At 38.7% G+C, this 27,097-nt stretch overlaps 2 protein-coding genes across 9 annotated transcripts; both read right to left on the bottom strand.

Moving 5' to 3' along the window:
* Positions 1-759: 759 nt before the first annotated feature.
* On the bottom strand, positions 760-2,352 carry smug1 (single-strand-selective monofunctional uracil-DNA glycosylase 1). The gene is made up of 2 exons (XM_070903012.1): positions 2,032-2,352; positions 760-1,293 (listed from the first exon to the last, which is right to left on the bottom strand). The coding sequence occupies exons 1-2, from the start codon at positions 2,350-2,352 to the stop codon at positions 760-762; spliced, it is 855 nt and encodes a 284-aa protein (XP_070759113.1).
* A 2,094-nt stretch (positions 2,353-4,446) lies between these two features.
* znf740a (zinc finger protein 740a) lies at positions 4,447-26,421 on the bottom strand. Of its 8 annotated transcripts, none has more exons than XM_070902590.1 (15): positions 26,320-26,421; positions 22,992-23,154; positions 22,604-22,786; positions 21,836-21,982; positions 21,024-21,144; positions 20,699-20,782; positions 18,618-18,701; positions 16,963-17,046; positions 16,341-16,424; positions 15,824-15,907; positions 15,371-15,454; positions 14,570-14,653; positions 12,868-12,951; positions 8,038-8,156; positions 4,447-7,861 (listed from the first exon to the last, which is right to left on the bottom strand). In XM_070902590.1, the coding sequence occupies exons 2-15, from the start codon at positions 23,034-23,036 to the stop codon at positions 7,688-7,690; spliced, it is 1,461 nt and encodes a 486-aa protein (XP_070758691.1). In that variant the 5' UTR covers positions 23,037-23,154; positions 26,320-26,421; the 3' UTR covers positions 4,447-7,687. The 8 variants fall into 8 exon arrangements, with proteins under 8 accessions (XP_070758691.1, XP_070758692.1, XP_070758693.1 ...); XM_070902591.1 differs by having other exon boundaries at positions 21,866-21,982; XM_070902592.1 differs by lacking the exon at positions 12,868-12,951.
* Between the last annotated feature and the right edge of the window lie 676 nt (positions 26,422-27,097).

Below are 27,097 nucleotides of genomic sequence, written 5' to 3'. Positions count from 1 at the left end.
TGTAGTCTAAAGAAGTTTAAAGAATGCCATTAACCAACAAGAACACATCAACAATGAATTTTCACAAACACCCTGAGCTTATACTTTCAATATAAACTTACACATACATCCAAAGCACCTTATACTTACATTAGTGTATAGATTTCTTTTTACTATTAATGGTGCACAGCCAGGCTCTGCATGCACTGATCCGTAAAATATACCCAACTCAAAATGAAAAGACAGACAGATCTTTACAGAAGAAGAAGATGTGCATGTAGGGCTGCAACTAACGATTATTTTAAATCTTCTGATTATTGTCACGATTAATCGATGAATCTTTTAGTCTATAAGTCCAAAACCGGAAGACACTTCTTTTACTGTCATAAACAACAAAGAAAAGCAGTAAATCCTAACATTTAAGAAGCTGGAACCAGCAAACCTTTTATATTTTTGCTTGAAAAATGACTGAAACGATTTATAGATGAACTAATTTTCTTCCGATCAAATAAGCTCTACATGCATGTGTTTACAGCATTAGTGATAAGGTGGAAGGCATCAGTGTATTACACGCTCTCCTTGGAGCTGTTTGCTGCTCAAACACACAGACTGAGCTGCGAGGAGAAGTGTGAACCTGTACTTTTTAGCAGTACATTGACCCATTGATCAAATCACACATTCACACTGAGTCTCTTACTTGAACTCCCCACATCCTGATCCATTGTCAGAGTGAGCACACTCCATGCTGCTACTGATAAGGAAAGTATCAGAGAAGGTTGATTAGCTCACGTTGTTCAGCAGCGACATGACACAGAGTTCTGTCAGCTTGGCTTTAGCTACTTGCTCCCAGCCTTTATTGGCTTGAGGGTTCCTGGGCGACGGATGCATGATGCCCTCGACTCGCACATCGACACCTGCAGCAGACAGAGCTCGCCGCGCCCGCTGTTCCGCCACCCTTCCAACCCCGATCACCATGGAGACGCCCAGTGCCTGGACCACCTGGCACAGTGCAATGTCACACAGGGCCAGGAGGGCCTCCCGTTCATCTGCAAGCAGCTCAGGAGGGGTTAAATTTTTCCCGCTGGAACTCATGAAAATGAGCGGGCAGAGATTGTGCACAAAGCAGTGCTGGAAGAACAGTGCTGGTTCGCCACACACCTTTTTGAAGAAGCCCCAGAAGCGTGCGCCACTCACTTCACTCTGAGTGCAGGCGAGTCCTGTGATCCGTCGCTTTGGATGCTCGTCAGGAGGATGACCGACCTCCCCAGTGATCTTCAGCCAATCAACAACTGACCTTACTTCACCAAAGGGGACCTGTGCAAAGAAAAGTAGCATCATTTCAGCTTTTTTGAACACATCAGAGACCCAACTCTGAGAGTTACTGCAATAAAGCAAAATTACAACGATTTAAACAAGTCAGAAAACTGGGAAAATACAGCTCAAACTGGGTGTATTAGTCATATAGCATGCCATTAGCAAATATTCGTAACAGTAGATAGGACATGATTCCTTTATGAATAAATGTAAATATTATATAATAATAGTTTTTTCCAACATAAGGGTTCTGGGGCAAAAACTAGCTGTGGGCCCCATTTGACCCCTTTAAACCACACTAAACACAAATTCCTGTAGGAATATGGGGCATGTTTTTTTTACGTATCGTCCCTCCACAGGACAGGTAGTCAAGACAGATAATGATGTAGGATCCAACTGCCTTAGGTTCCTCATAGTGGTGCATATGACCAAACAAACGTCTCGGGGCCCAGGGAAGCTGGCTGCTTTGCCTAGCTGGTAATTCAGCCTTGATTTTAAATGCATATTCAGAGTAATATCACTGTCGTCTGGCTTCATGATTTTATGATAAATACAAAGAACAAAGGCTGCCCAAGTTAAAGACAAGGCTTGTTGTTGTTTTGGTTTAGCTTCCGCATTCATAGCCAATGAGTAAAGACCATCGTTGGGTAATCAATGCGTTACCACTAAATCATCCTCCTATACTGATCTACTAGTTTAACATGCTAAATGAAATGTGCATGTAAATGCTGTGCTCACCCCCGTCTGAGCCATGCCGAACGGTCCTGGATTCATCCCCAGAAACAGGATCTTTTGTCCGCCCCGACAGTACCTCTCCACGTAGCAGCGGTGGGTGTCCCAGGCGTACTCCAGCGGGTTGTAGATGTACCGGACAGGCTCGCTGAAGGTGAGCCGACGGAGGTGGGTGTTCAGCTCCAACTCAACCTGCAGGAATCTGGAGGAGAGGGTCGCGCTGACCTCCGGTACCAGTTTTAAAGGCTGCTCCTCTGAGTCACACGGAGGCTTCGTTCCGTCTCCACAAGCGAGCATTTCATCTGCAGATGTGTTGTCATCCGACATGTTTTATTGTAAGCGTATTAAATGAGTGCCGCTGTAGCATTAACGTTACGTTTTGACAGCTTCTCTAAGGTTTTGACACCAACAACGTACTGTGCTGGAGGCCTTCTGTGACTCGACTTTTTGATAAACGTGAACTTCCTCCACCATCCAGAGTATTTTCTTCCTCTGCGGCTTCCTGCGAGTTCCTCATCAGGCAACATTAAAGGCATATGCTGCCCTCTACAGCAACTCTGCTGTCATTACAGCGAAGAGCTGCAGTCTTGGAGAGTTTTGTGTGGATAGACATAAACACGCGCACACACACACACACACACACATATATATATATACCCAAACCCCCCACCCCTCTGTGCATGGATCATCAGAAGCTTTATATCATAAAAATAAAAAGTTATTTGATACATTTCAGAATGACCAGCTTGTAGTCACAGCCAGTCTTTTAAAATAGTCCCCTGTGAACATTAGCACTACATTGTTCCAGCGTCTATAAAGGTACGTCAGAATTACTTTGTGAAATGTTCATTATTTGCAACAACAGTTTGTGGTATCATATGGTTTGTTAAGAAAAGAAAATCAATGTTCTTATAGTGTATGTTACTTATATATGTTAAATGGTCAACATGACCCTGAAAAGTTTTAATTTGACTAAAACAACCAAAAATGCCCTTTTCCCCTGAATCAGCAGCTTTACTTCTATAGTTTTAGGATGTATGTTCTGGTTGGCTGGGAGATATGTACATGTATGAGAGTCATTATTAAAACATTTTTCAAGGACCTAATTTCATATGACCATATTAGTCTGGTCTGTCAACAAGCTGTCTTTTCCCAAAACTCTGCATTAAAAATGAGAATGGACACAAGAGAAGTAATGAATGTACCATCTTGAGCATTGAAAAATAGTCTTCCTCTGTTCTCCTTTAAAGCATCATGAACTAACTTGAGAGGAGGCCAACACATCACTCTCATTGGTGAGTCATAACTCACTCCACTACAGAGCTCCTGAAGTCCCGAAAGGTTTTTTAAAATTTGTGCACACAAGATATTATCTTGTTCACACATGATACGGATCTTGTGTACACAGGTTAATAAATATATCTTGTTTGCACAATCTTTTGGCACTTCTCTTACTTTTTCTTTTCAAAATAAAACCAAAACAAGACCTCTTGCTATACCTGAGGTTACCAGCATCACTCTGAGACTTTCCCACTGGCACCCATGAACTTTATACCAACTACATAAGCATTAGTGGTCAGAAAAAGGCTTAAACGAAGGAGTTACAACATTTGTCAAAAATATTTTCTCCAGCAAACGAAACGTTATAAATCCACTTTTGAGTAAAATGACAAATGAAATATTGAGCAATATTCCATAACTGGCTAACAGGTGTTTGTCCAAATACTCTTCCTCTGTGGTTAACTAACCTCAGAGGTTATGATATGATCTGACCAAGGTCACGTACATATCCTGGCTTTAAAAAAGCTTTAACCACATCGTAAGCAGCAAAATGCACTTTAAAGTCAGCGTATCCTTTCACTTCTTCTCCGACATCTACCGTTATTCCTGTGTCATGGTAAAATTTGTTCGATTTTTACCTCTAACCCCTGACCTCCTATGTTCATGGCCACACTAACCTGTTATAGAAAAACCTAATAATGCAGGTCCCCGGGGCATTTTGCCGCCTTGCCCACATAGTAATCATCACTGAGCAGCTCTTTGGGCTGGTCCACAAACATCCTGATGCTGGAGGAAATCATACTTTTCATCAATCAAATGGTTACCTTGTGAATTCTGGGTCAATGTTGATCTGTAAAGTAGAAGTGGAAGTGTTTAAATCAGAACACGAGTCTACCTGTTTGTAGTAACAATAATCCTTGTTTAAAAACAGAATTTCACACATGCATGTATTAATAAAATGAGTGACTTTTTTTAATGCTGGAATGGCAGGAACGCAGGATTTGAAAACGTAGTTCAGAATAACTCAAAAACAGAAAAACTCATCTTCATGTTGATCGGGCTGTCTCTACTTTTTTACTTTACTGTGTGAAATGAACAAACATCCAAATGAAGTCAACACAGCCAGCCAGCATACAAGAGTCCTTTACAAATTCTTTTATTTCAGCATAATAGTAAGAAGCCTCTCCTCTGATTTTCATATACTTGAAACTAATTGGATCACAAGGGTACATATTAGTTAGCCCATTTTACAATAATCATTGTAACATTTTTTTTAGGAAGTTATTCTTATGCACTCATTTTCCTACACAAAATAATCAATATCAAGATCCTATCTTAACTGAGGACCATAACTCTGCATGCAAGACTAATAAAGAAAACAACTAATCTGTGATAGCTACTGTTATGCTGTTGTTCATCTAATACCATTATCAATATAATTTACTACAAATACCAGGGACTTCGTATAAGAAAGAAAATGTTTTCTTGTGGTACTACTGCCTCTAGTGTCAAAATTACCAAACAAACTGGGCTCTCACTGTACTGATCCAAATTGTTCTGTCCACCTTCGGTGCCAAGTTGAGGAGAAATAGGCTTTGTCTAAAACCTAAAATCTAGTACAGTCTGAAGGAAAAAAAATAACCATCTCTCTTTTTTTGTCTTTTTTTTGTTGTCTTCCTTTCACTCCAGTGTTTACAATTTCATCAGAATAAAAAAAGGTCCTTGAAACAATCATCAAAAATGTGATGAGAAATTCTCAGACAAATAAATCCTTGGATCCGTCTGAAAAATTAAACCTCAATCTTATAAACAAATGATCTGCGACTCAAGGATTCTATTGCATTTTAACAATGAGATTGATAATACTAAAAACAATAACTGACAAAAAGGTATTAACAAGTGACGTCAACTATATACTGTATTGCCCTTTAGCCATTTCAGTATGTGCTCGTGCCAAGCAGTATCCCTTCCACAGATATGGAATAGTGTTTCCAGAGCAAATGAATGAATTTCTCAAACTTGGCCCCTTTGCTGCCACTGTCACATCAAGTCATTTCAAACTGAATCCCATCTCTGTACACACCTTAACTGTAACACAACTTTGCCTTGATATCAAATGGACCATTTAAAAGAAATCTTCCCAATAATACTTTTGGCAAAATATCACATAACTCAGTAATCTGCTTCTTAATTGTATCAAACACAAACATCAGAGATTAGATAATGCACTCTGGGATTTTATCTCCACATTCAGTCTAAAGCTTATCCGGACCTTCAAAATTAAAGAAAGCGAATCATTGAAGTAAGACTGAAATCACCCCCGATCCGTCCGTCACTTGCTGTGGCATCAAAGAACAGTTGTAATGTCTTGATATGTACATGTTAGGTTTAGCCTAGCACACTAATCCTCCCACCCAGCACCCGCATTTCTGGGATTTAACAGAACAGTTAGCTCAACAGTCGCAGAAAGGATCAAGTTTGAGAAATAGTTCAACAGGCAGCAAAAGGGTCCTGATCAACCGGCTCTTAGCTGTCTGACTGTCAAGACTTTCATGATCAAAAATTCATCATAGGTAAAAGAAATCGTCCGTTACAATATCATTTAGTACTACAATGATTATTTGTGGTTTCGCACTTACTTAAGGCTAAACCCAATGACATGACAGACATCCATTATTACACACCAACCACATAATATTTGATAAAAAAGGCAATTGTTAGTGTGTAGTAGAGTCAAGATTCTGCTATGGCCTGCGAGCGGCCAAAGCACCGCAGTGGGGACCAATTTAGCACCACTGACTTCTCACAAGGACTGTCAAACTCTCAGGGGGCTCCTTCAGGATTATATACTGTGTGACACTAATCAGTAACAACGACCCAAAATATTCATCATCATCAAAAGACAACTTCTCTCGACAGGAGAACACATTTGTCTGTTTTAGCGCCACTGAAGCCATCAACATTCTGTAACCACAACAGCTTTTGGATAAAAAAACAAAAACATACCATGATGATGAAAGGCTGTCTCGTCTTAGTAAATACATCTCATCCACGATAATAAACAGCTGAGAAAAAGGCAAATGAAAAAAAAGGAAAAAAACAAACAAAAAAAACAAACACACTAAGGCCACAAGATTTTGTATACCCCCGCTAATCTCACAATGTGAGAATCTGTACAAACAACATTATGGGACTTCAAAGTGGCCGACCTGCACTACTTTAGACCAGGATGTATGGACAGAGCAAGGAGAGACACTTTCCTGCTAAGCACTCTCTGTATATGTACTGTACATATACAGCTGAACGAACAAAGGCATCATGACTCAGTAAGTGTGTGTGGGGTGGGGGGGGGGACTGTGCCATGTCCTGAGTCATCAGCACATCACACACGACGGACACACAGGTGATACTCCTGTGACTCGAGACGTCAACTGCAGGCTGTCCTCTCATCATCCACTTCTTGGAAGTCCTGGTTTACAGTTATGAAGCACTGTTTGATATTACTTTTTTTTAATGAACACAAAAGTTACTCAGGTTTCCTCAGGATTTCACTGAAACAGTGCCAACAGACCGCATTTGAACCATTTTCTAATTTTCTGTTCCTTTATGGCCCATTTTGTGTAGAGAAAAGAATCACCAGTCAAGTCATGTAACAAAGTTACAAACATTTTCAATTATTTACACAAAGTAATGATGGAAACTGTAACTCCTTTGTTGATAAAGTCAGGGAAAACCTATTGCTCGAATCATATTTAGACCAGATAGCGCTTTCAATGAAATGTCGCTGTTAGCTGCAATGGCAGGCAAGATCTGGTCTACATGAGAAGTCAGAGTGGTTTCTTTGCTTTATCTGGAAGGAAAGTTCAGTTTTACAAATTTTGACCAGAATGACGATCCTGTCAAGTCAAAATGGGCCTCATAAGGAAAAATTAGAAAGTAGCTCAAACACGTTTCCTCACCACGTCATCCCATTTTGTTGCTAACACGTCAGGATAAACAATACCCACTGGCCGTCCCGAGTACCACCAAATGCAGATATATTTGAACAACGATAAAAACTTTTTTTCTTTTTTTTTGTTGCAAAAATCAAATAGATTAAGTACAAAACAGGACCACTGTTCATCACAGAAAAGTCTCGTATTTTAAAAAAACCAAAAAAAAAACCAAAGATAAAGGGGTGGGGGGGGTGGGGGGGATACACAGTAAAAAGTCAACAAAACAAAAAACACAAAATGTCCCTCTGTCATTAGTAATCCCACGACTGGAGCTGCAAGATCAGTCTGTGCTAGAGTGTGGCGTCACTCAGCACAGAGCTGAGAAGAAGAAACCCTGTGGCTTGTCCCGTCTCTGGCGGTGTTGCGGATGTAGGGAAGGTGGAATGTCAGACCGCCAGCCGGCCTGGAGGGGGATGCAGGGGACTCCAGGTCGGGGGTGCGGGCGGGGGTTCTTGGGGGTAGGGGCGGGGGTCGCAGCACGGCTGGTTCTCTACTTTGGCTACGCCGCGACCCTGGCACAACCGCCGATGCCGCAACAGCCGGTCTGTCCGTGAAAAGTTCTTCAAAACAACACACACAAATTGGACACTGTTAATAACTTGAGCAGATGTGAGGATAAATCAGTTTAAATTGTTATCAATAAATCAATCGTTTTATACATCCAACTGCCATGTTAAGTGTTGAATACCCTAAGTATTACATTGGGTCTCTTTACTATGTTTACACTGGTACATACCTGCTGGCAACGTTCACACTGGTAAGGCTTCTCCCCACTATGGACACGCTTGTGTCTCTCAAGATGGTAGCGCTGGATAAACCTCATATCACACATGTCACAAGCAAATGGCTTCTCTCCTAAAAGAGCACACAAATACACAGTCAATGCATCAATTTTATCGTCTCGTACAAACAAACAAACTGCGTGCACATTTTCACTTACTAATCTTTATTTGCAATCTCTACTTCCAACACTTACAAAAAGTTGGAATAAAAAAAAACTGCCCTATTGGTAAATTTCAACAGTGTAAGTTTCAGCATCTGACAATTGATATTTTAAAAAGGCCTCGTCATCAACTCATTATGTGTAGATCAGAGTGGAATTTCTTGTTTTCGTTGGCCCAGATCTACGCAACATAGTGGCCCCCAAAAACCGGGGCAAGTATTTTGAGGCTGGTTCAACATCCCATCAAATGACTTGACAATCCAAACTCGAGTTTGTTGTGACCTCGTCCTGTTGCAAGCGCCAGAGCCTCTCTCAGTGATAAGGGTACGGTAAAGGAACGCATACCCGTATGAGTGAGGCTGTGTCTCTCCAGGTGGTTACGCTGAATAAACCTCATGTCACACATGGAACAAGCATACGGCTTCACCCCTACACACACAGAGCAATATATTAGCCCTACCACCCACAGGTACAAGAAACACAACTTTCAAGCTAGCACTAGGACTAAGACACTAGCTCATTATTTCTTAGTATGTAATGTGCATTTCCTTTCTTTTAGAAAATATGTTGAAATGTTCAGACATGCAACTAAGACCATAAGTTAAACTGTGAATAGAGTCACGTCAGATTTTAACATAATGTGGAGCTAAACATGTCAGGCTTCAAAGCAAAAACACCAAGTTCTGTCATATGCGCGGTGTGTTTGTTTTGTCTGAATAAACATCAGTAACATCCTCACTTCACATAGCAACAACAAGACTATTTCAGCATCCTCTCACCTTCAATCTATTATGCTTATATTTACGCCACAGAGATATTAATAAGAAAAGTCATTTTTTTCTTCAAGGTTTAATTTTAATGTTATTACTGAATATTAAGTTTCCTAAAGCCATTATCTGCTTTAAAGGTTTCACAAAGATTCTTTTCTCTCAAAATGTTGTAGAAAGATAAAGACTTTAATTAATACTTGACATATTACCTCGATGCTATTGATCGATGCATCAATGCAAAATGGAGGTTAGTCATGGTATAATTCGGTTTTGTTTGGAGTTCTATTGGTTTGCCAAAAAAGAAAGAAAGCCGTAATGGTCCTTTCAGATTGATTCATAAGTGCAGCAGTACACAGGCTGTTTTTAGTTTGATTTAAAAGTTAGAACTGTGGATTTGTTTAGTTTTGTGCTTTTCAGATATGCTTATTGACTTTTGAGAGCAATGCTTAAATTTTCACTTCAGTGTGCATGACAAAAGACAGAATATTGAGTTTGTGATTGTTTTTGGTTTAAAGGTAAAAAAAACATTTTTACTTTAAACATATGAGTTTTTACTTACTTTCTTACTAAAAATTGCAACTAGGACCTAATAAAAACCAGAATTCAATGGAATATGAGTCAGATTCTGCAGTCTTGCTCAACAATGAACTGAATCTAACCTAACAAATGGTGTATAAATCAAAACCTCAATATTGGCCTTTAGGATTAGACAGAATAAAAGTTGCGGGAGACAGACGTAGCACGTAGTGTAAATGGGGTAATGGTGTGGGCTTTTCACTAGCCAGGTATTAGCTTAACCAAGAGTGCGTAACACTAAGGATGTTCACACTATCTGCCAACAATTCTGGAGGGCAGAATTGTTTGGTAAATAACTTACAGACGGTTACAGAAATGTGAGATGAAGAGTAAATACTAGTCATTTTAACGTCTTACTAATAGAAACTAACCTGAGCACCTACAAAATAACAATTGTTCTGACGCTTATGGTAACCACAAAAAAAGGGTCCCTCACATTAGCACAATAAAGAGTGAATGGTGAGCTATATAATGTGAGGAGGGCAGGTGCACGGACCCATACCCGTATGAGTGAGGCTGTGTCTTGCCAGGTGGTAACGCTGAACAAACCTCATGTCACACATGGTACAAGCAAAAGGTTTCACACCTAAACGCAGAGCATCAATACATTATTTTCAGGACTTTTAATTTCTCTGTCACAATCCATCAATCAGTAATGCACTTTAAACATCTATTATTTATTTATTGATGGGTTGTTAACCACTTTTCACTTGTTATGTGAAATTTTCCTAAAAAAAGGATGCATGTGGAGTTTTTTTTTCTCTCCAATTAAGAATACATCAAACTGTGTTGATCAAATTTCAGATCCACAACTAAACACATCACATGAGCTGATGATGTCACAGTCCTGTATTCATTTACATGTAAAGCTTTAATGTTGCATTTACACACATAATGTAGGAGAGCCTTGATCAAGACACATGTACAACTAGTTACTTTAACAGAATAATAATAATAATAATAATAATAATAATAATAATAGTCTCAGACGGCTGACCCTGTGTCTAATATAATGTTAAGTACAGGTTGATCTCAGTGACATGGGTAAGGTGGGCGGACGCATACCCATATGAGTGAGGCTGTGTCTCGCCAGGTGGTAGCGCTGAAAAAACCTCTTGTCACACATGGTGCAAGCATAAGGTTTCACACCTAAATGCAAAGTAGCAATATTAAATTACCTCATTTTTCATTAACATATAAATACCTAAGCTTTTGGTTATTAACCACACATTTGCCAATTCATGCAAAAACCAAAAAGATATGTCAAATGTTTCCTTCATGTAACCTTTAGAGTTACCAGCAAAGACGACTATACAACTGAGCGTTTTGATTAGCCATTATTATTCTAAATAAGGGAGCACTGCAATCAATGCCTTTACTTTTATATTCCTCATGTTAATAGCATATTGATTTAAATCATGCTAATAACAAAATATTTTGCTTTGTCAGTGTCTTTCAAAGTGACAAGATAACCGCAACATACATTTCATGCCTATTAAAGAAGGGCTGATGAAGCAAGATCATTTTCTGACCAAAAATGGAGTAGTTTTAAAGGCCCAGGATGAGGCCAAATCTGCCAGTATTGCTGGTTTTTACAGGCTTTTTAGTTCATTTTCATAAATGTGTATTAAATGTTCTAAAAGGGAACCAATTGTTACTACTGTAAGTAAATCACTTTACCCTACTTAGGGTAAAGGTACTTTGGTAGAATGTTTTACACACAGCAATTAATTTGGCTCAAAAATAAGACATCTGTGTTGAAAGTACGCTGCTGATATTAGCACAATAAAGACGACATAATAATGACCTACAAAATGTGAGGGGCACGGTGCACTGACGCATACCCGTATGAGTGAGGCTGTGTCTCGCCAGGTGGTAACGCTGAACAAACCTCATGTCACACATGGTACAAGCAAAAGGTTTCACACCTAAACGCAGAGCATTAAGGTATTATTTTCAGACTTTGTATTTGTTTTTGTGTTCACAATCCATCAATAAGCAATATACTTCAAATACCTATTCAGAATTGATGGGTTGTTAACCACTATTTTCAATAGTTTTGAAATTTCCTTTTTAAGAAATGAATTCTTGTTTTTAATGGTTGTTTTTCCTCCAAATCCAATAAACAATACATCAAACTGTGTGAACCAATTCTCAAATCCACAACTTAACACATCACATGAGCTGATGATGTTGCAGTCCTGCATTTCTTTACACATTAAGACTTGTTCTAATGTTGCATTTACACACATAATGTAGGGTTGGCTTGATCAAGAAATCGAGAGTAACTGATAACTGCCTAAGATGGCTGACTCTGTATCTAACATGATGTAAGTACAGGTTGATCTCAGTGACATGGGTAAGGTGGGCGGACGCATACCCATATGAGTGAGGCTGTGTCTCGCCAGGTGGTAGCGCTGAAAAAACCTCTTGTCACACATGGTGCAAGCATAAGGTTTCACACCTAAATGCAAAGTAGCAATATTATAATACTTTGCCTCATTTTCCATTTAAAATTTAGGAATTCATATCTACACTATTGGTTATTAACCACACAATTGCCAATTCATGCAAAAAAGACTTTTTTCCAAATATTTTCTTCATAATGCCTTCATAATATCCATTTCGTAGTGTTGTAGTTACCAACAAACATAAAAAAACTACATAATAATTTACGTTTAACCTGCTGAACTGATAACTGGATAACATCAACAGACTATTGACGTGTAACAGGCACATGTCTGAAGTGAACTAACAAAATGAAATGTGCACACTGACTTCTAACACTGGATGTCATGGGCACGGTGCACGGACCCATACCCGTATGAGTGAGGCTGTGTCTCGCCAGGTGGTAACGCTGAAAAAACTTCATGTCACACATGGTGCAAGCATAAGGTTTCACACCTAAACGCAGAGCATCAAGAGAATTAATTTTCTGTCTCTGCCACCAAGAGAAAATAAATAAATCTGTACTCCCATTTTATAATTTAAGAGTACTAATCTGGACTAAATTGATGTCGGTGGTTAATAACCAATGTCATACCCTAAAATTACTTACAAGGGTACAATATGATGTAATAAGATGCTTGTTTCAAATTACAAAATTCCCGGAGGGGGTCTAAAATCCACTTACACAACACATGAGATGATGATGTCATGTATTTGATATTACACTTGAATAATGTGTATAAATACATATATATTTCAGACTACATCAAGCACAGAGATGTTGCAGCATCCTAATCTTGTGACTGGGTTAAAGTTGGCAGACGCATACCCATATGAGTGAGGCTGTGTCTCGCCAGGTGGTAGCGCTGAAAAAACCTCTTGTCACACATGGTGCAAGCGTACGGCTTCACCCCTATACACACAAAGTACCAACTTTAGCATGTAACAATCAACTGCCAAAAATGATCGACGTTAAACTTTACTAATTGCTTAGTAAAGTTTGGTTGCACTCATCAGCGCTTTGTTTATACTGGAAATTCCAGCATTCTTCAAAAATCTACTTTTCCAATTGGAAATTACATTTTCACATCTGATTTAAGTTAAAATGTAACTGCTTTAGGTCTAAGGCCAAAGTTTAAATTAGAAAAATTGAGGGATAATGAAAATAACCTATGTAGAAAGCTAAATTAACTTTTCTTCAAACCTAAAAAACTACCAAATGACAATTAATTGAGACGAAACCAAAGTCCCTAGTGGGCAAATTCCAACTAGCACAATACACACCTACACAATAGGTGCTTGTGTTCATATAATTTCAACATACTGCAGCCAGACTTCTAGAATAGATTTATTAACGTAAATATTTGAATTTTTGTAACGCTGATCGCAGAGGCTAGACAATTTTAGGCAGTTGGTAAACAACTATGCATAACACATTGAGATTGGACATTGTTTGCAGAGCAACTCTTGTGATTTAACTTTAAAAAAACAAACAAACAACGTATTGATTTATAGTAACGGAAACTCCTCTGAAAACTGTCATTCAGAACCTAGCTTGGGATTTTAAACAAAAACAAAACCATTAACTCTGCTCTCTTCAAACTTAAGAACTGTACAATACACTTACACAAAACCTGTTTTCAAATATGATAGACAATGAGACTTAACTATTCATAACAGAGGATTATTGTTATTTCCTCACCATTACTTTGAATGTGAAATGACACAATGGCACTAAATGTTTAGGTTTTAATTTTTTACAGGGGAAATAAAAATAAGAATTTTAGCCTTAATATACACTAAGTATTCCGTACAGGTCTAGGCCCCCCACCAGGCCACATAACGTACACATTCTCCTTAATTAAGAATTGGACAATTTGTTTTTCTGTAACAAAATGAACAGGATTCAGTTTCTGTATTATTACCTGGAAAATCCTTTATAATGGGAGCTACAGCCAATCTGGTTCCTGTTTATCGTTAGTGGCACAAATCTAGAATTGATCAGCTATAGGAAGTCACACGCTGGCAGCTTCTTCACAGTAAACGCCTTCCATGACCCCGTTTTCCCGTGCATTTTTAAAATTCTGTGATGATTCATGAACCATGTGTGTTCCGCAAAACCCTAAGTCAAGCTCCTTTGTTTTCCACTGTATACTCCATGTTGTATTGTGTCAAAGTAGAATTTTACTGCTGAGCTGATTCAAATATAAGGCCAGTCAATAATGTAAATTATTTTTGGATTTGACACGTAAAAGCTAAATAATGAACAGTTTTAAGTTAACACTGCAATCTAAAGAGTGGTGTTGGCATTTTGCTTCATGGTCATCATGTCATTTCATATACAAAGTATAGGCAGACCTATTGTTATGCAAGTGCTTATGAAGCTTCTTGCAGATGCTATATCAAACATTAACACTTTAAAAGCAATACAAACTCGAGTTTGAAGCAGCCATGTAAACACTTATGTGAAGCGCATGCACGACAAAAGTCAGGGAAAGAGCGAATCAAGGTGAAAAAAAATGAGGACGTACCCGTATGAGTAAGACTGTGTCTCTCCAGTTGGTAACGTTGTATAAACCTCATGTCACACATGGTACAAGCATACGGTTTCACCCCTAAACAGAGTACAAGAAAGTTAGATGCATTTCAATGCACTGATGAAGTTCATGAACACCAAGATTTAAAAGACATAGTGAAATGCTTTTTTTTTTTTTTTTATTATTGCATGCTTTGTTACCGTTAGAGACATTACACAAAAAAGAGTCTAAGAACCTGCAGACATCAAGAGTTAAGGTGCATCATCAACTAAAGAGAAACAGGGCTTACACGCTGCAGTTTGGACCAGCTTGAGTAATATTCAGTCATCCTGCAAACAAACTGTTCATGGCGATGAAAAACCCACTTTAATTTCAAGTTCTTTTTCAAGTTACCCCATGTTCAAAATGCACCATGTCACTATTTAGTCAGGCCAAACATTCTTGTATTTGCCTGATAAAATCTTGAAGTAGCCTCTTTTCTAGACTATTGATGCCTGCATTTAAAATGCTTTTTAGTGCAATGTGCCTTTCATTGGATATCTAATACAGTAGTATTCAACAATACACATGCAAGTACCATTACAATGTTCTCACAAAACAAGGTGAGTCACTTTTTCAGTGGACAGTTTTCCAACAAAGCCTAAAAATTCTATTAAACATTTTTTAGATGGGGAAATAAATTTACCAACGGCATAATTATGGTATCGTATATAGACGGACTTCCAAAAAAATCACGTGTCAGTTGTTTATATGACAGATTTCATAGTGAAAGGGGAACAATTAATTCAAGCATACCAGTATGAGTGAGGCTGTGTCTTGCCAAATGGTAACGCTGGAAGAACCTCATGTCACACATGGAGCAAGCGTATGGCTTCACCCCTAAACGCACACAGTACCAAACTTTAGAAAAGTGTTCTCATGAACTATGTACACAAAATGTCATTTTACACAGTAGTCAGAGTTATGTCATTACAAGGTCTCAAGTATTTTCATAGCCAACTACTCTCTATACATACAAGAAATAAATGTGTCATGTCAACCCTAAAGGCAGTTAGCAAATACAATGAGTACACCAGAAAAGAAAAGGAAAAAACCTATTAGTGCATACAGAATATGGATTGAGTAATACAAATTACAAATTGCTTTGTGTCAAAATACTCTCACAGGTAGGTGATGCCTACGCACAAGGGCAAATATCTACAACCCCTGATATTGTCAAGTGAGAGGGATAAGTAGTAAAACTTATACCCGTATGGGTGAGAGTGTGTCTTGCCAGGTGGTATCTCTGGAAAAATCTCATGTCACACATGGAGCAAGCATATGGCTTCACCCCTGCACACACAGAGCAAAATATTTTGTAAAAACAACACAATGATCTGAACAGGACACACTCACTTATATCATGTATCCAGACATGCCAAAAGCAGTACGACACTAAACACTAAATGCATTTTGCTAATATTTTTGAATCTGTTGAAATGTGTGAAAAAGGGACCTCAATGAAAATGTCTTTTTGCTGAATTCAGTGCAGCTTTATCGCCAACATGCCTTGCAAAGGAGGTACTGTAACTTGGGAAACGCTGTCCAAAATAGTGCCTGAAAGGGTTAAAGGTACTCCTGCAGCATGCCTCAACAGTAAAACTGCTTGATGCTTATGAATATTCTAAAAAAACAGACTAAAAGTAATTCTATAAACAAGGGACAGATAAACTTCAATAAACTGGGTATTCGGGCTCTAATGTAGCAAAGAAGGGTGAACCCATACCCGTGTGAGTGAGGCTGTGTCTTGCCAAGTGGTAGCGTTGGAAAAATCTCATGTCACACATGGAGCAAGCGTATGGCTTCACCCCTACACACATGAAAAGTATGTAAATTTAAGCTAGAAACAGAAAAAAAAAAGTTTCAACACATAACATCAACTCTTCCCTTAGAATAGCTCTTCTTTTGCTTGTACACATTATACCATCAGCCTGAAAAACAAATGCTTGTTTTGCAGTACGTGGTCTTGTGTATTGTGACCAAGAGTGGGTCATTTGAGTAAACAACAAAACAATCTTAAAAATTAGGAGTAATGAACAAATTAATTGCACAGAACAAAGTAGAGCATTCAGCTGGGGAAAAGCTGAAGTTTTATACATTCAGGTGCCCCACTATGTATGCATGTATTTACACCAAGAGCTAAAAATGGTATGTTTTATATTTTACCATTCTAACACATGTCTGGATACATCTTTATGTTTGTGAACATAATGTGTGAATATTTGTAGCTGGTAGTCATTTTAGACACCCTAAACGTCTGTTAACATCTGTTTACACTATGAGTTTTGGAAAGTTAAGGCACTTCTAAAACACCACTACCTAATGAACTAGGGTGAGCAGACGCATACCAGTATGAGTGAGACTGTGTCTTGCCAGATGGTAACGTTGGAAGAACCTCATGTCACACATGGAGCAAGCGTACGGCTTCACCCCTACATACACAAAGTATCAACACATTAGCTAAGACGTTCCTTAAGCATCAAAGGAAAGCATCATTCAGACATTAAAGCACTAGGACCTGGCAGACATTACACATTCCAATCAAGCTCCATGCGAAGGGGTCATTTGTTTTACTTTTAATTAGTAAGTATCTTCTGTTATGGGGAGCCAAGCACGTTTAAAACAAGACATAAAAGTCAGCAACAAGATAGCTAAGAAACGTCTAAGACGGTGATCACACTGGCCAGCTGAAGCAGAAACATTAGCACACTTCTCCACCGTTCACTATCATAAGTGTCGACAACATTTCTTTAACATTGTGGTGAGCATATTTATTGCAACTTACTGCAATTGGCTTAACGTCTTTATAGTGTACAGTAACTTAATTTATGGTGGCATGAGTGTGTGTAGCTTTACAAGTATGCTTGTTTTTTTAGCACTCCAAAGTGATATTCTGCCGTCACTTTCAAAAGCTTCCAATCTGATCTCCGCCATAAACTTACAGCAGAAGCATCTGTATAAGCAACTGTGCAATTATATAATAAAAATATATTTAAAAAGCCAGACAATTAAAGCTGAGACACATGAGCTGTGCAGCCATTAATCTGCATGTAAAGTGGATGTGGACATCAAAGGACTATTACCCATAATATACCATGGCTTAAGCTACTTCAATATGGCTGGATCAGGCAGGAGAGCATTAACTTTTTATTATTATCATTGTCAATAATCAATTTTATAAATTTCAACTTTCTAGTAAAGCCATGCACAACCAGATTTTCTGAACATTTGAGTGAGCTAATCACCTGAACAATGTGCGTCTGCAAAATTACAATTTTTTAAAATCCTTAACACATTGTAATCAATCACCCCCATCTCTTATACTGCGGCCATGACGCCACGTTGACTCCTTCAAAAATCATAACCATGATGAGCAATCCATTGAGCACCAGTAACAATATGCTTAGAGAATAAAAAAGGGAGTGGCAAAAAATAAAGCCAGAGTACATTTTGTTGAGCAGCAATGGTACAAGAGGGATAATACACTTTGAGGGGTCCACAGGAGCTTTTAGTTCATGACAAGTGTTTACTTACAACTATTCATACAGTGCATTACAATGAATGAGCCATTACTAGACATGTCTCTTACATTTCAGTATGCTACCGATACATTTACTCATGATAAATAGTTGAGATCAAGTGCGCCTGGGGAAAAAAATCTATGTTTTGGGAAAAAATGGTTTAAAGGCATGAACTCCTACAGCCAAACACTGATCCTAGGACCCCTTAATAAGGGATAATGAACAATCATTTTATGATAAGCAATATGAAATACTTCAGGACTTTTTAAACATTCTCTTGACCACTTTACAAGGTCAGAAATCAGTTTAACATATAAAAAAGGTAAAAGGGTTGTTTTGGGCCTGCAAGTTTGTGTAGTTGTTCAGACTGTGCATGTTTTTGTTCTCAAGCCTCTCTTCAATAAGACCTATTGATCTCAATGAAGCTACCTGATTAAATAAAGTTTCTTAACCTGGACTGGGTACGGTAAATGGACGCATACCCGTATGAGTGAGTCTGTGTCTCTCCAGGTGGTAACGCTGGAAAAACCTCATGTCACACATGGAACAAGCGTACGGCTTCACCCCTACACACACAGAGCATAAAATTATTAGCTATTCAGTCTATCAAATAAGCGAAAATGTGGAGAAAGAAAATCACAAAATGTATTATGTTGAAAACAGAAAGAACAGATGCAGTGTTGCCACAAAGAGCAACTGCTTACTCAAGCCACCGGGATATCGAAATAAAATATTATAGTTATATACAGGTGTATATAAACCATGCTAGCTGAGTCGGGCAGATTTGGTCAACATTAGTTTACTATTGATGCATTGCTTTTGATGAATACTGGGGCAGTAGTCACTGACTTGGAAAAACAATTAGGTTGGAAGTTGACTTACCCACAGCATACTTCTTAAACAATGAAAAACAAAGAATTTTGTGTGAAAAGGTGAAACGCAAATATTGACACTATGCAAATGTTTTTAGCCTAAAGTCCTACATTTTCAATGTATATAAACAATTAACATAGTCCTTTGATGTCCATGCAGTTACTTTCATTGACAAAGTAATAATGACATACAAAACAAATGATAAGAATAAATAAATCTTGCATGTTTTTTGCGGCCTGTGCTTGGAGGCTTTCACATACATACACTGGGGTCCACAAGTTTGAGTCCACCTTCAAGTCCACTATCAAAAAGTCTTGTTTACAGTTTTGGAAATGTAAAATAATTGATACAAGTAGTTTTTCTCAGTTGTTTCAAGAATATCTTATTTAGTACCGATATAAATCTACATATTTTAAGATCAAGGAATGCACACAGAAAAGACACAAAAATCTGAGCTTTCAAATAGTAGCACAAGTATTTTTTGTAATACAGTAAGAATGATTTTGGTCTTTCAACAAAGAATACCATATGTTGACAAAATGAATATGGTCGCCTATGTGTCACTACTACTAGTGCTTTAACAATGAATTTCAAATGGTATGTCTACATTGTTTGAGGAAACCAATATTGTGGAGCCAAGTGGTTCTCTCGAGCAGTAAGAAAGTTTCCCAGCACAAAGGGACTGCACACTGGAAGATTTTCTGAAGTCAAATCATCCAGACCAAGACATGGACTGTAAGAATAAAAGCGGCCAATATGCTTCGATAGAAGTGCTTGTCGGATGGTCGAACAGCTTGGGTGGTCAGATGTGGTCTGCTGTACTTGTGACCACAACCAGCTGTGATATAGCACTGCCCAATAGAGCACTGTTAAGTGTTGTACTGCACAAGGCGTTTACACAGCATGCAGCAACTGCTAGATGGCAGAACACACAGGATTATTAGCCCGGGTGTGTAGTTACTCTTGAGTGACCACACCATGTGAAGTGTATCGAGCTGACATCTTTGCAGGACCCAACAGCATTTGCATGAACAACACAAACTCAAATGAACAAAGAACCTCCTATTTGACTTGTTAAACAATTTAACAACAAAACCAAAACCGGGTATGGGCCAAACAATGTCAAAGTATCACAGTTGAAGAAAATTGTATTCACAGACAAATCAAAGTTTGAATTTGCAGTAAGAGTGTATCACAAGAGAGGCTAATTTCTCCCTCCACAGGCACTAGAGCTCAACCCCACTTTACACTCTGGAGAAAAGGATGAATGAGCCTCCAACATCTCTGAGATCGTCTAATGTGGAATCTCATATCCTGCAAACATTTTTACAAATGATGCTTGTGAAAATGTAAGCAATGATTACGGTAGATAATGGACATCCAGAAAGTTAAAAAAAAAATCATAAATGTTAAAACAACAGTTTTTAATAGTGGACTCTGGACTACTGGACCGCACTGTATTACATCGCCTTCTGTAAACTTTTCCTGGTGTTGGGGGACCAATATTTATGAGACAAATACTGTGCTTTATATTTTGGGGTGAACAGATTTTGGGGGGGGGGGGGGTGGCTTTGTTGGAAATTACTGTCCACAGACAAAATGAACCCTGAGCATCTGTCCATCGATTCAAGTGACAGACTACAGATGTAGCCAGATTAATGTAACATGGGTACGGTTAAAGGACGCATACCCGTGTGAATGAGGCTGTGTCTCTCCAGGTGGTAACGCTGAATAAACCTCATGTCACATACGGCACAAGCATACGGCTTCTCCCCTAAACCGAAGAGCACCAGTTTTAGTTAAAGTCCCCACAGATCACCAATTAGCTGTGAGGAAAAAGCTATTACCAAACAAGGTTTTTAAGCAGGCCATTTGCAAAACCTTACAGTTGCTGCACACTCCTAGATTCAGTCCAACTCAAGCTTTCAGGGCCTCTTTCAACAAAAGATTCATGTAATCAAGCATTAAAAGCAGTTTTGACTTAACTGCAAAGTTGTTCCAAGCATGACCCATACCTGTATGAATGAGGATATGTCTCTTCAGATGGTATCCGCTCCTAAATGCTCCGTAACAGTGATCACAAATAAAGTTTTTCTGCACTTTGGATGATGGACCATTCTCATCTCCACCTGTGCCCTAATGAGGACAGTAAAGAATAATGGTTCAACATTTGTTTCAAATGCCAACTTAACAGTGCACTAATAATAGAAACTTAGAAACTGTGCATTTTACCACAAACACAATCTGTCAAACATACCCACCCACAACTGCTCAGGGCCTGATGAAAATCTAAAACTCCTGGGAAATTTCAGTAAATGTAAGGCATATGATCTCTATTACACTCTGAAGGCTTTGCACACAAAATCCAAAATTTTGATGCATAATTTTAATGGTTTATCTTTTCTAAAAACCTAAGTCGTCTTTGTTATAAACAAGCAAGACGTGAACGTTTGTTTTGTTTTCTACTAAATGCAATTAACATTTGAATTAAGAAATACCCCACTGTCCCTACCGATGGCCTAATGCCCTCATGTTACTGCTCCCCCTCTTATGCACACAACTGCAGTTATTGTGCTCCGCTTCACTCTGCTCCCCTCCCCCTCTTTCCTCTCTAGAGATCCTCCACCCCCTCCACATCTTCCCTGAACTCCTCCCCCCACCCCCACACAAACAAAACACATGAAAGCTCTAAGTCAGGCGCACTTGAATAAAGTTAAATGCTTTTACAAAAATATGTGCAAGCGGCTAACGATGTGTCATAAGGAAATATGTAAATGAGAAAATAATAGCAGAGACCATTCCCTATTTAGCAACCACAGCCACTGACCTTCCCACCCCTTCCCTCTTGTTCTCTCACTTTACAGGGCGTTACTGATTTCCTGTTCTTTTTTTTCTGCTGCATGTCCTCGTTGGCCCTCATCTCCTTCTCGTCCAGCAGGCGGGGAGCTTGGAATTCACCTTCCTTCCGGATAAGCTACAGAGCCAGAAAAGGTCAATTATTTCCTAATTTCAGATCTGATAACTTTAAAACCAAAAAACAGAGTATCTAAACATGACTAAAATGAAGTGATAAACGTGAAGCTCTATTATGTGCATTTTTGCCACTGCCAGCTGAAGAAGCCAGTGTTAAATAGTGTTGGTTTGTACATTTTTCAGTCTTGATTTGAATAATTTCAGGTGGAGGAGTTATATCATCGATATACTGTGTTGGTTAGGGCAAGGTTTTGTCCATCTGAAACAAATGTAAATTCTAACAAGAAAAGTGTGGTTTCTAGAGGTATAAGGACAATTGGATATGGGGAGCTTGTGAAACTGTAACTACTTGCCCTTACGTATAACCTGGTAGTGATTATATCAATGTTTTTCTATCTTTAAAGTATGTATGACATAAACTCATATTCCAATTTATATGTGAAAACACTACTAAAACAAGAAGTGGGGGTTGTTTTAAAGTCGAATAAATCATCAAGACTGCATTTTGATGGAAAGTCCTCCCACACAGAAATGTTCAATTCCATAGAGGCAATGGGTTTACACCCTTCACAATATGAAAAGCATAGCATATAACAGCCCAATTTCCCAAGAGGGTCCTAACCAGGGGTGGACAGCTCATTCCAGATGGGAGGATCATATGGCTCTGGGGACCACGGTCAGGTCCTTCTCTCTGCGGTGGTCCATGGCCAAGTGGAGCCATCATTTTTTTGGGCGGAGCGGCCATGGAGCTGGCCTGCATCAGGGCCATACTGGAGAGGACAGCTTCGCAGCCAAGCAGCCCCGCCTGCAGAGAAAGAGAATGAAGAACAACACTTTACCAACTAATATCAAACATCTAAAAACACTCTGCAATTTGAAATTATCTGCATTTCAGACAATACTGCCAGTCACATGGCATTTGCCAAGCTAGTCATCAACGACAACATCCTGAGTGACACAAGACTGCAAGTAAAGTTATTTGTCACCACTTTGGTGTTCTCAAAACAAACCCATTTCATATGGTCGCGGACTGAGCTGCTGGGCAGATGTGACATTGCTGTGGTGTATGTGAGCGCAGGGACAGGGGTGGGGACAAGGTCATCCAGAGATCCGTCAGTCAGGATGGTCGGGCTGGTGGGAAGCCACACCCACCTCACTCATCTAGCATTAAAACTGAGGAAGAGGAGGATGTGGATGAAACAGACAAACATGAAATTACAACAGCATCATTCGCTGTCTTTAGCGTTACATATTCCATTAACTCCAGTTAGGATGGTAATTTTTCACAAAGACACTTAAACATCACCAAATATATAACACACATAAATATTCTTCATTTTTTTGGTTTTCATTTTTGTTCATGGAAATTACTCCGTATACTTACCATTACAAAAACTGACCATACACAGAGGTTGTGGCCAATATTTGATTAATCATCCAGTATATTTACCTTGTAGTTATGTTTTTCTCTTTTGGAGCTACTACTAACTATTTCACTGATGGGTGACACATGGGGAAAAAAATAAAAATAAAATCCTCAATCACCAAAAGGACCTACTTTCAATAAAGATAAACAAGATTATCTTGTTAGGTCTGGAAAATCACCTGTCTAGCTGCTGTCACATTGGACTGCAGGGTAATTTAAAGACAACCTGAACTGTTTTCGCCTGGCATTCTGACATGTTTAAGAAATCATTCAAGCATAAACATAACTTTTAGTTCACACAACAAAAATGTGTGACTTCTGATCAATATGATATTGAAAACATTCCAGTATTTTCTGATCTGATTCTGTTTTAGTTTAAATAGAGAAAAATGTTTTCATACAATTCAGAAGTTGAGGATTAGTGTTTTACAATTATGTTACTTATGACAGTTGCATTAGCATCAACTGATTAGAGGGCTACTGGGGACATCAAAAACAGTCCGGTCTTACACTGTACTACACCTAATGCTTCCTCCGAGACAAACCTCTGAGCTGTATGAACTTATGTTCGCTCAGTGATAACATTTTGCTATAGCACTATTGTGTTTCGCTCAACAATAGTTTTAGGTGGTAGCTCTAGTCCACTATTGTAAACTCTATACACTTCTGATGCCGAAAGAATAACCACGGAAGCAGATAAAAGTACAATCAAACTTTGCTTTCAGGAATAGATATGTGCACATTAGAAAAGCACATTTCTTCTTATAAATCTGGAATCAGTTCGGATTCAGGACCAGTTATCAATACCAAACACTAACCATTAAAAAGGTAACAATTTTCCCCGAACCCTGCAATATACAATGACAACAACTAATGCAAGTTTCACCACGAGTTTGCACAGCAGTAAACTGCATGCTGGCAATCCAAACACAAAGCCCACCTGGATGTTATGGGTATACATTAAGTAGTATAGTAGATTCACTTGTACTCATATAGCTTTCAAGCTTTCAAACTGACATTTTATACAAGCTTTGTATGGCATGAGGGACACAAGCTGAAATGTGAAGACAAGAGAGGCCTGCACAGAAACTTATGAGAAGGAAATAATCTAGAGGAAAAATCTCTACAGCACAGCCAGACAACTACCAATGTCATTTTCTGAGTTTTATTGATGAGGCAACTAGTATTTTTAAATCTGAAACCTTCTAGCATGTCAAATTATTTCTAACATACAGAACAAAAATTCTAATTCAACATGTATAAAAGCACAAAAAATGAACTATTATACAGTAAAGGCCTAGAATTTGTCAACTGTGTCAATCAAAACAAAAACTCAAAATGGTTACAGATTGACACTAAAATACTTTTACTACCATGCCTTCATAAGCTCCCCTTCTGTCTCACCAGAACATACAACCAATCCCACCATCAATGTGTAAAAATGTTTTGATTCAAATGTATAGTGGTTTACAATGTATTGGATTATGAGTGTAATAGGGTTATGGTTTATGTAGGACAAAGACATATTTTGATAACATTTAACTCATAAGAATTAAAACACTGCTTTGCAAGTATACAGAATATGGCATAAAAATAGTGAACAAAGTATGAAAAGGGCATATAATTTGATGGGAAATGTTATCGTTGTTTTAACTGCTGTGAGTCCGTTTCTGTTGTTTTCATGGAAGTTAGAGGCCTCATTTCAGATAAAAAACATTATTACATAATTCACCTTGTAGAGTACAACCCTCAGAGCAAAACTTTGAGAAAGCGTTAAATCTCTTTTACCTATATTCTGTTTAGCTGAATGGAGACACATTGTGTGTGTAGTGTAAGCCTACGTAGAATGTGACTGAGGCTGATTGTAATTCTACATGAATTGTCGAAGGGGACTGAAAAAGCTAACATTTAACAACTGGGCTGTAATATATATACACACACATTCAAGCACGCAAAACTCTGGGTCTGCACCCACGCTGATCTGGTACATTAAATAATACGTTTTGCATTTTGACATCGGGCCACGAATTTACTCAAAGAAACATTGCTCTGTCTTTTGATGGCTTCTCTAGGTTTAACGATACGTTTTTACTTACTGTTCTTTTCTCCAACTGTGGCACAAGTTAACTGTTACGCTTGTGTGCCATCATAAAAGGTTAACGGTAGCCAGATGGAGGCAGAGATATACTTTAACGCTACAGTGCTTTCGCCATTGGCGTTTGTTAGCTAGCTAATGTTGCTAGGAAAATAGACAGCTAGCGTAACGCTAACGTTGGCTAATGCTAATTAAAAGACTACGAGGCTGCGTCGTACAGTTAGGTTTTTGGCGGTCGTTGTATTATTTGCCCTAAGAGAAAATACCATAACCCTAACCTAACATAATGTTGCTTTGAAAATAAATGTGTCGTTTTTCTGCACTGACTGTGCTGGCCTTCGCACTATCACCCGACCTAACGTTAGTTTTGCTGATGTTGAACAAGCTGGCTAACATCAGCTAGCCAGCAGCTAGTTGCTCGCTGGCGCCCTCGCCCACTGAAATGTTAGTAATCGAAGATTTTTTTGGCCCACCTGGTCATCGGTTTGATATCGTAGTTTTACGAGTGTATCTATCTTGCAGCAAGGACCAATTCATCTTTTCGCTATTATAATACTATAAGACACAAGCTCAAATGGTTCAAGACAAGATTGAGCGATAAAGACATTCGTGATGGCCGTCGAGTGCCTCCCCCTCCCGACGATTAAGCTAACGTTTGTTAGCGCGCTAGCAATGGCTAACATTGACGCTGTAATATTGGGTAAATCCCTTTGCTGCCATTTGCGAGCATGGATATTTACAAATGAAATTGTAGACCACTGAATGCACAGTCAAAATTCACCGAGCATCGAAGAAAAATGAAAAGATAAGTATCTACCTTGGAGCTTCAGTCGCCCGACGTTTTCAAGACCGTCTAGTTTACAAACACAGGAAACGCCACAGGATGTTACCCACTCCCCCACACAGCAGCACAGCCTCTTCAAGCGAAGAGAAAAGGGTCATCTTCTTCTTTCAGATCCTCGTGAACAGACAGCGTTGCTTGAGAGTGCGAGCAAAGTCTGTTTGTTAATCCATTTTTTATATTGTTGTGGAGATTTTACTGCCACTCAGCGTTATATCGATATGTGTTGTTGTGGTGGAGCTGGCCTCTTGCAGTTTGTAGCAGATTCAGACGACGACTGAAAAGACGCAGATGAAAAGGAAGGAGTGGACACAAATGACAGAAAACAGCGACGTGCAGACATACAACTTGGTGGTAGTTTTAGTGGCTCAATCCGCCCCTTTGCCCTGGCTGAAGTGCCCCTCGGGCCGAATTAATAATTGTTATTATTACAATAGGATTTCTATTATTTCCGTCTGTTAATTTTACAGGCTAATTAATATCGTGATATAGCTCCTCCCAAGCAGCCGGGCGATGGCGTCATCGTCAATTGTGTCAGTATTGATTTCTTTCAGTGAGTTTACTTTGCACTTTGCTCCTTTCTTTTTTTGTGCGTTATGGTTGGTTTGCATGTTTACCCGAAACTAAAAAATATTTTCTGTTTTGGTCAAATGTATTACATTAAGGGGAATCTTAATTTGTGTGATTATTGATTTCTTATATAATGTACTTACTAGTCGGTTCCTCATACCCATGTTATGGAAACTTACTGGAG

This window comes from Enoplosus armatus, chromosome 3, assembly GCF_043641665.1.
Source record: "Enoplosus armatus isolate fEnoArm2 chromosome 3, fEnoArm2.hap1, whole genome shotgun sequence".
NCBI lineage: Eukaryota > Metazoa > Chordata > Actinopteri > Centrarchiformes > Enoplosidae > Enoplosus > Enoplosus armatus.
This window is presented reverse-complemented; position numbering and strand designations above follow the sequence as displayed.

Coding starts and splice junctions, on each gene's coding strand:
- smug1 (XM_070903012.1), bottom strand. CDS start 2,352: ATGTCGGATGACAACACATCTGCAGATGAAATGCTCGCTTGTGGAGAC. Junction 1,294..2,031: donor TCGGCATGGCTCAGACGGGG/GTGAGCACAGCA, acceptor TTCTTTGCACAG/GTCCCCTTTGGTGAAGTAAG.
- znf740a (XM_070902590.1), bottom strand. CDS start 23,036: ATGTCACATCTGCCCAGCAGCTCAGTCCGCGACCATATGAAATGG. Junction 12,952..14,569: donor ACACAGTCTTACTCATACGG/GTACGTCCTCAT, acceptor TTGTGTGTATAG/GGGTGAAGCCGTACGCTTGC. Junction 7,862..8,037: donor AGTGTGAACGTTGCCAGCAG/GTATGTACCAGT, acceptor GTTGTTTTGAAG/AACTTTTCACGGACAGACCG.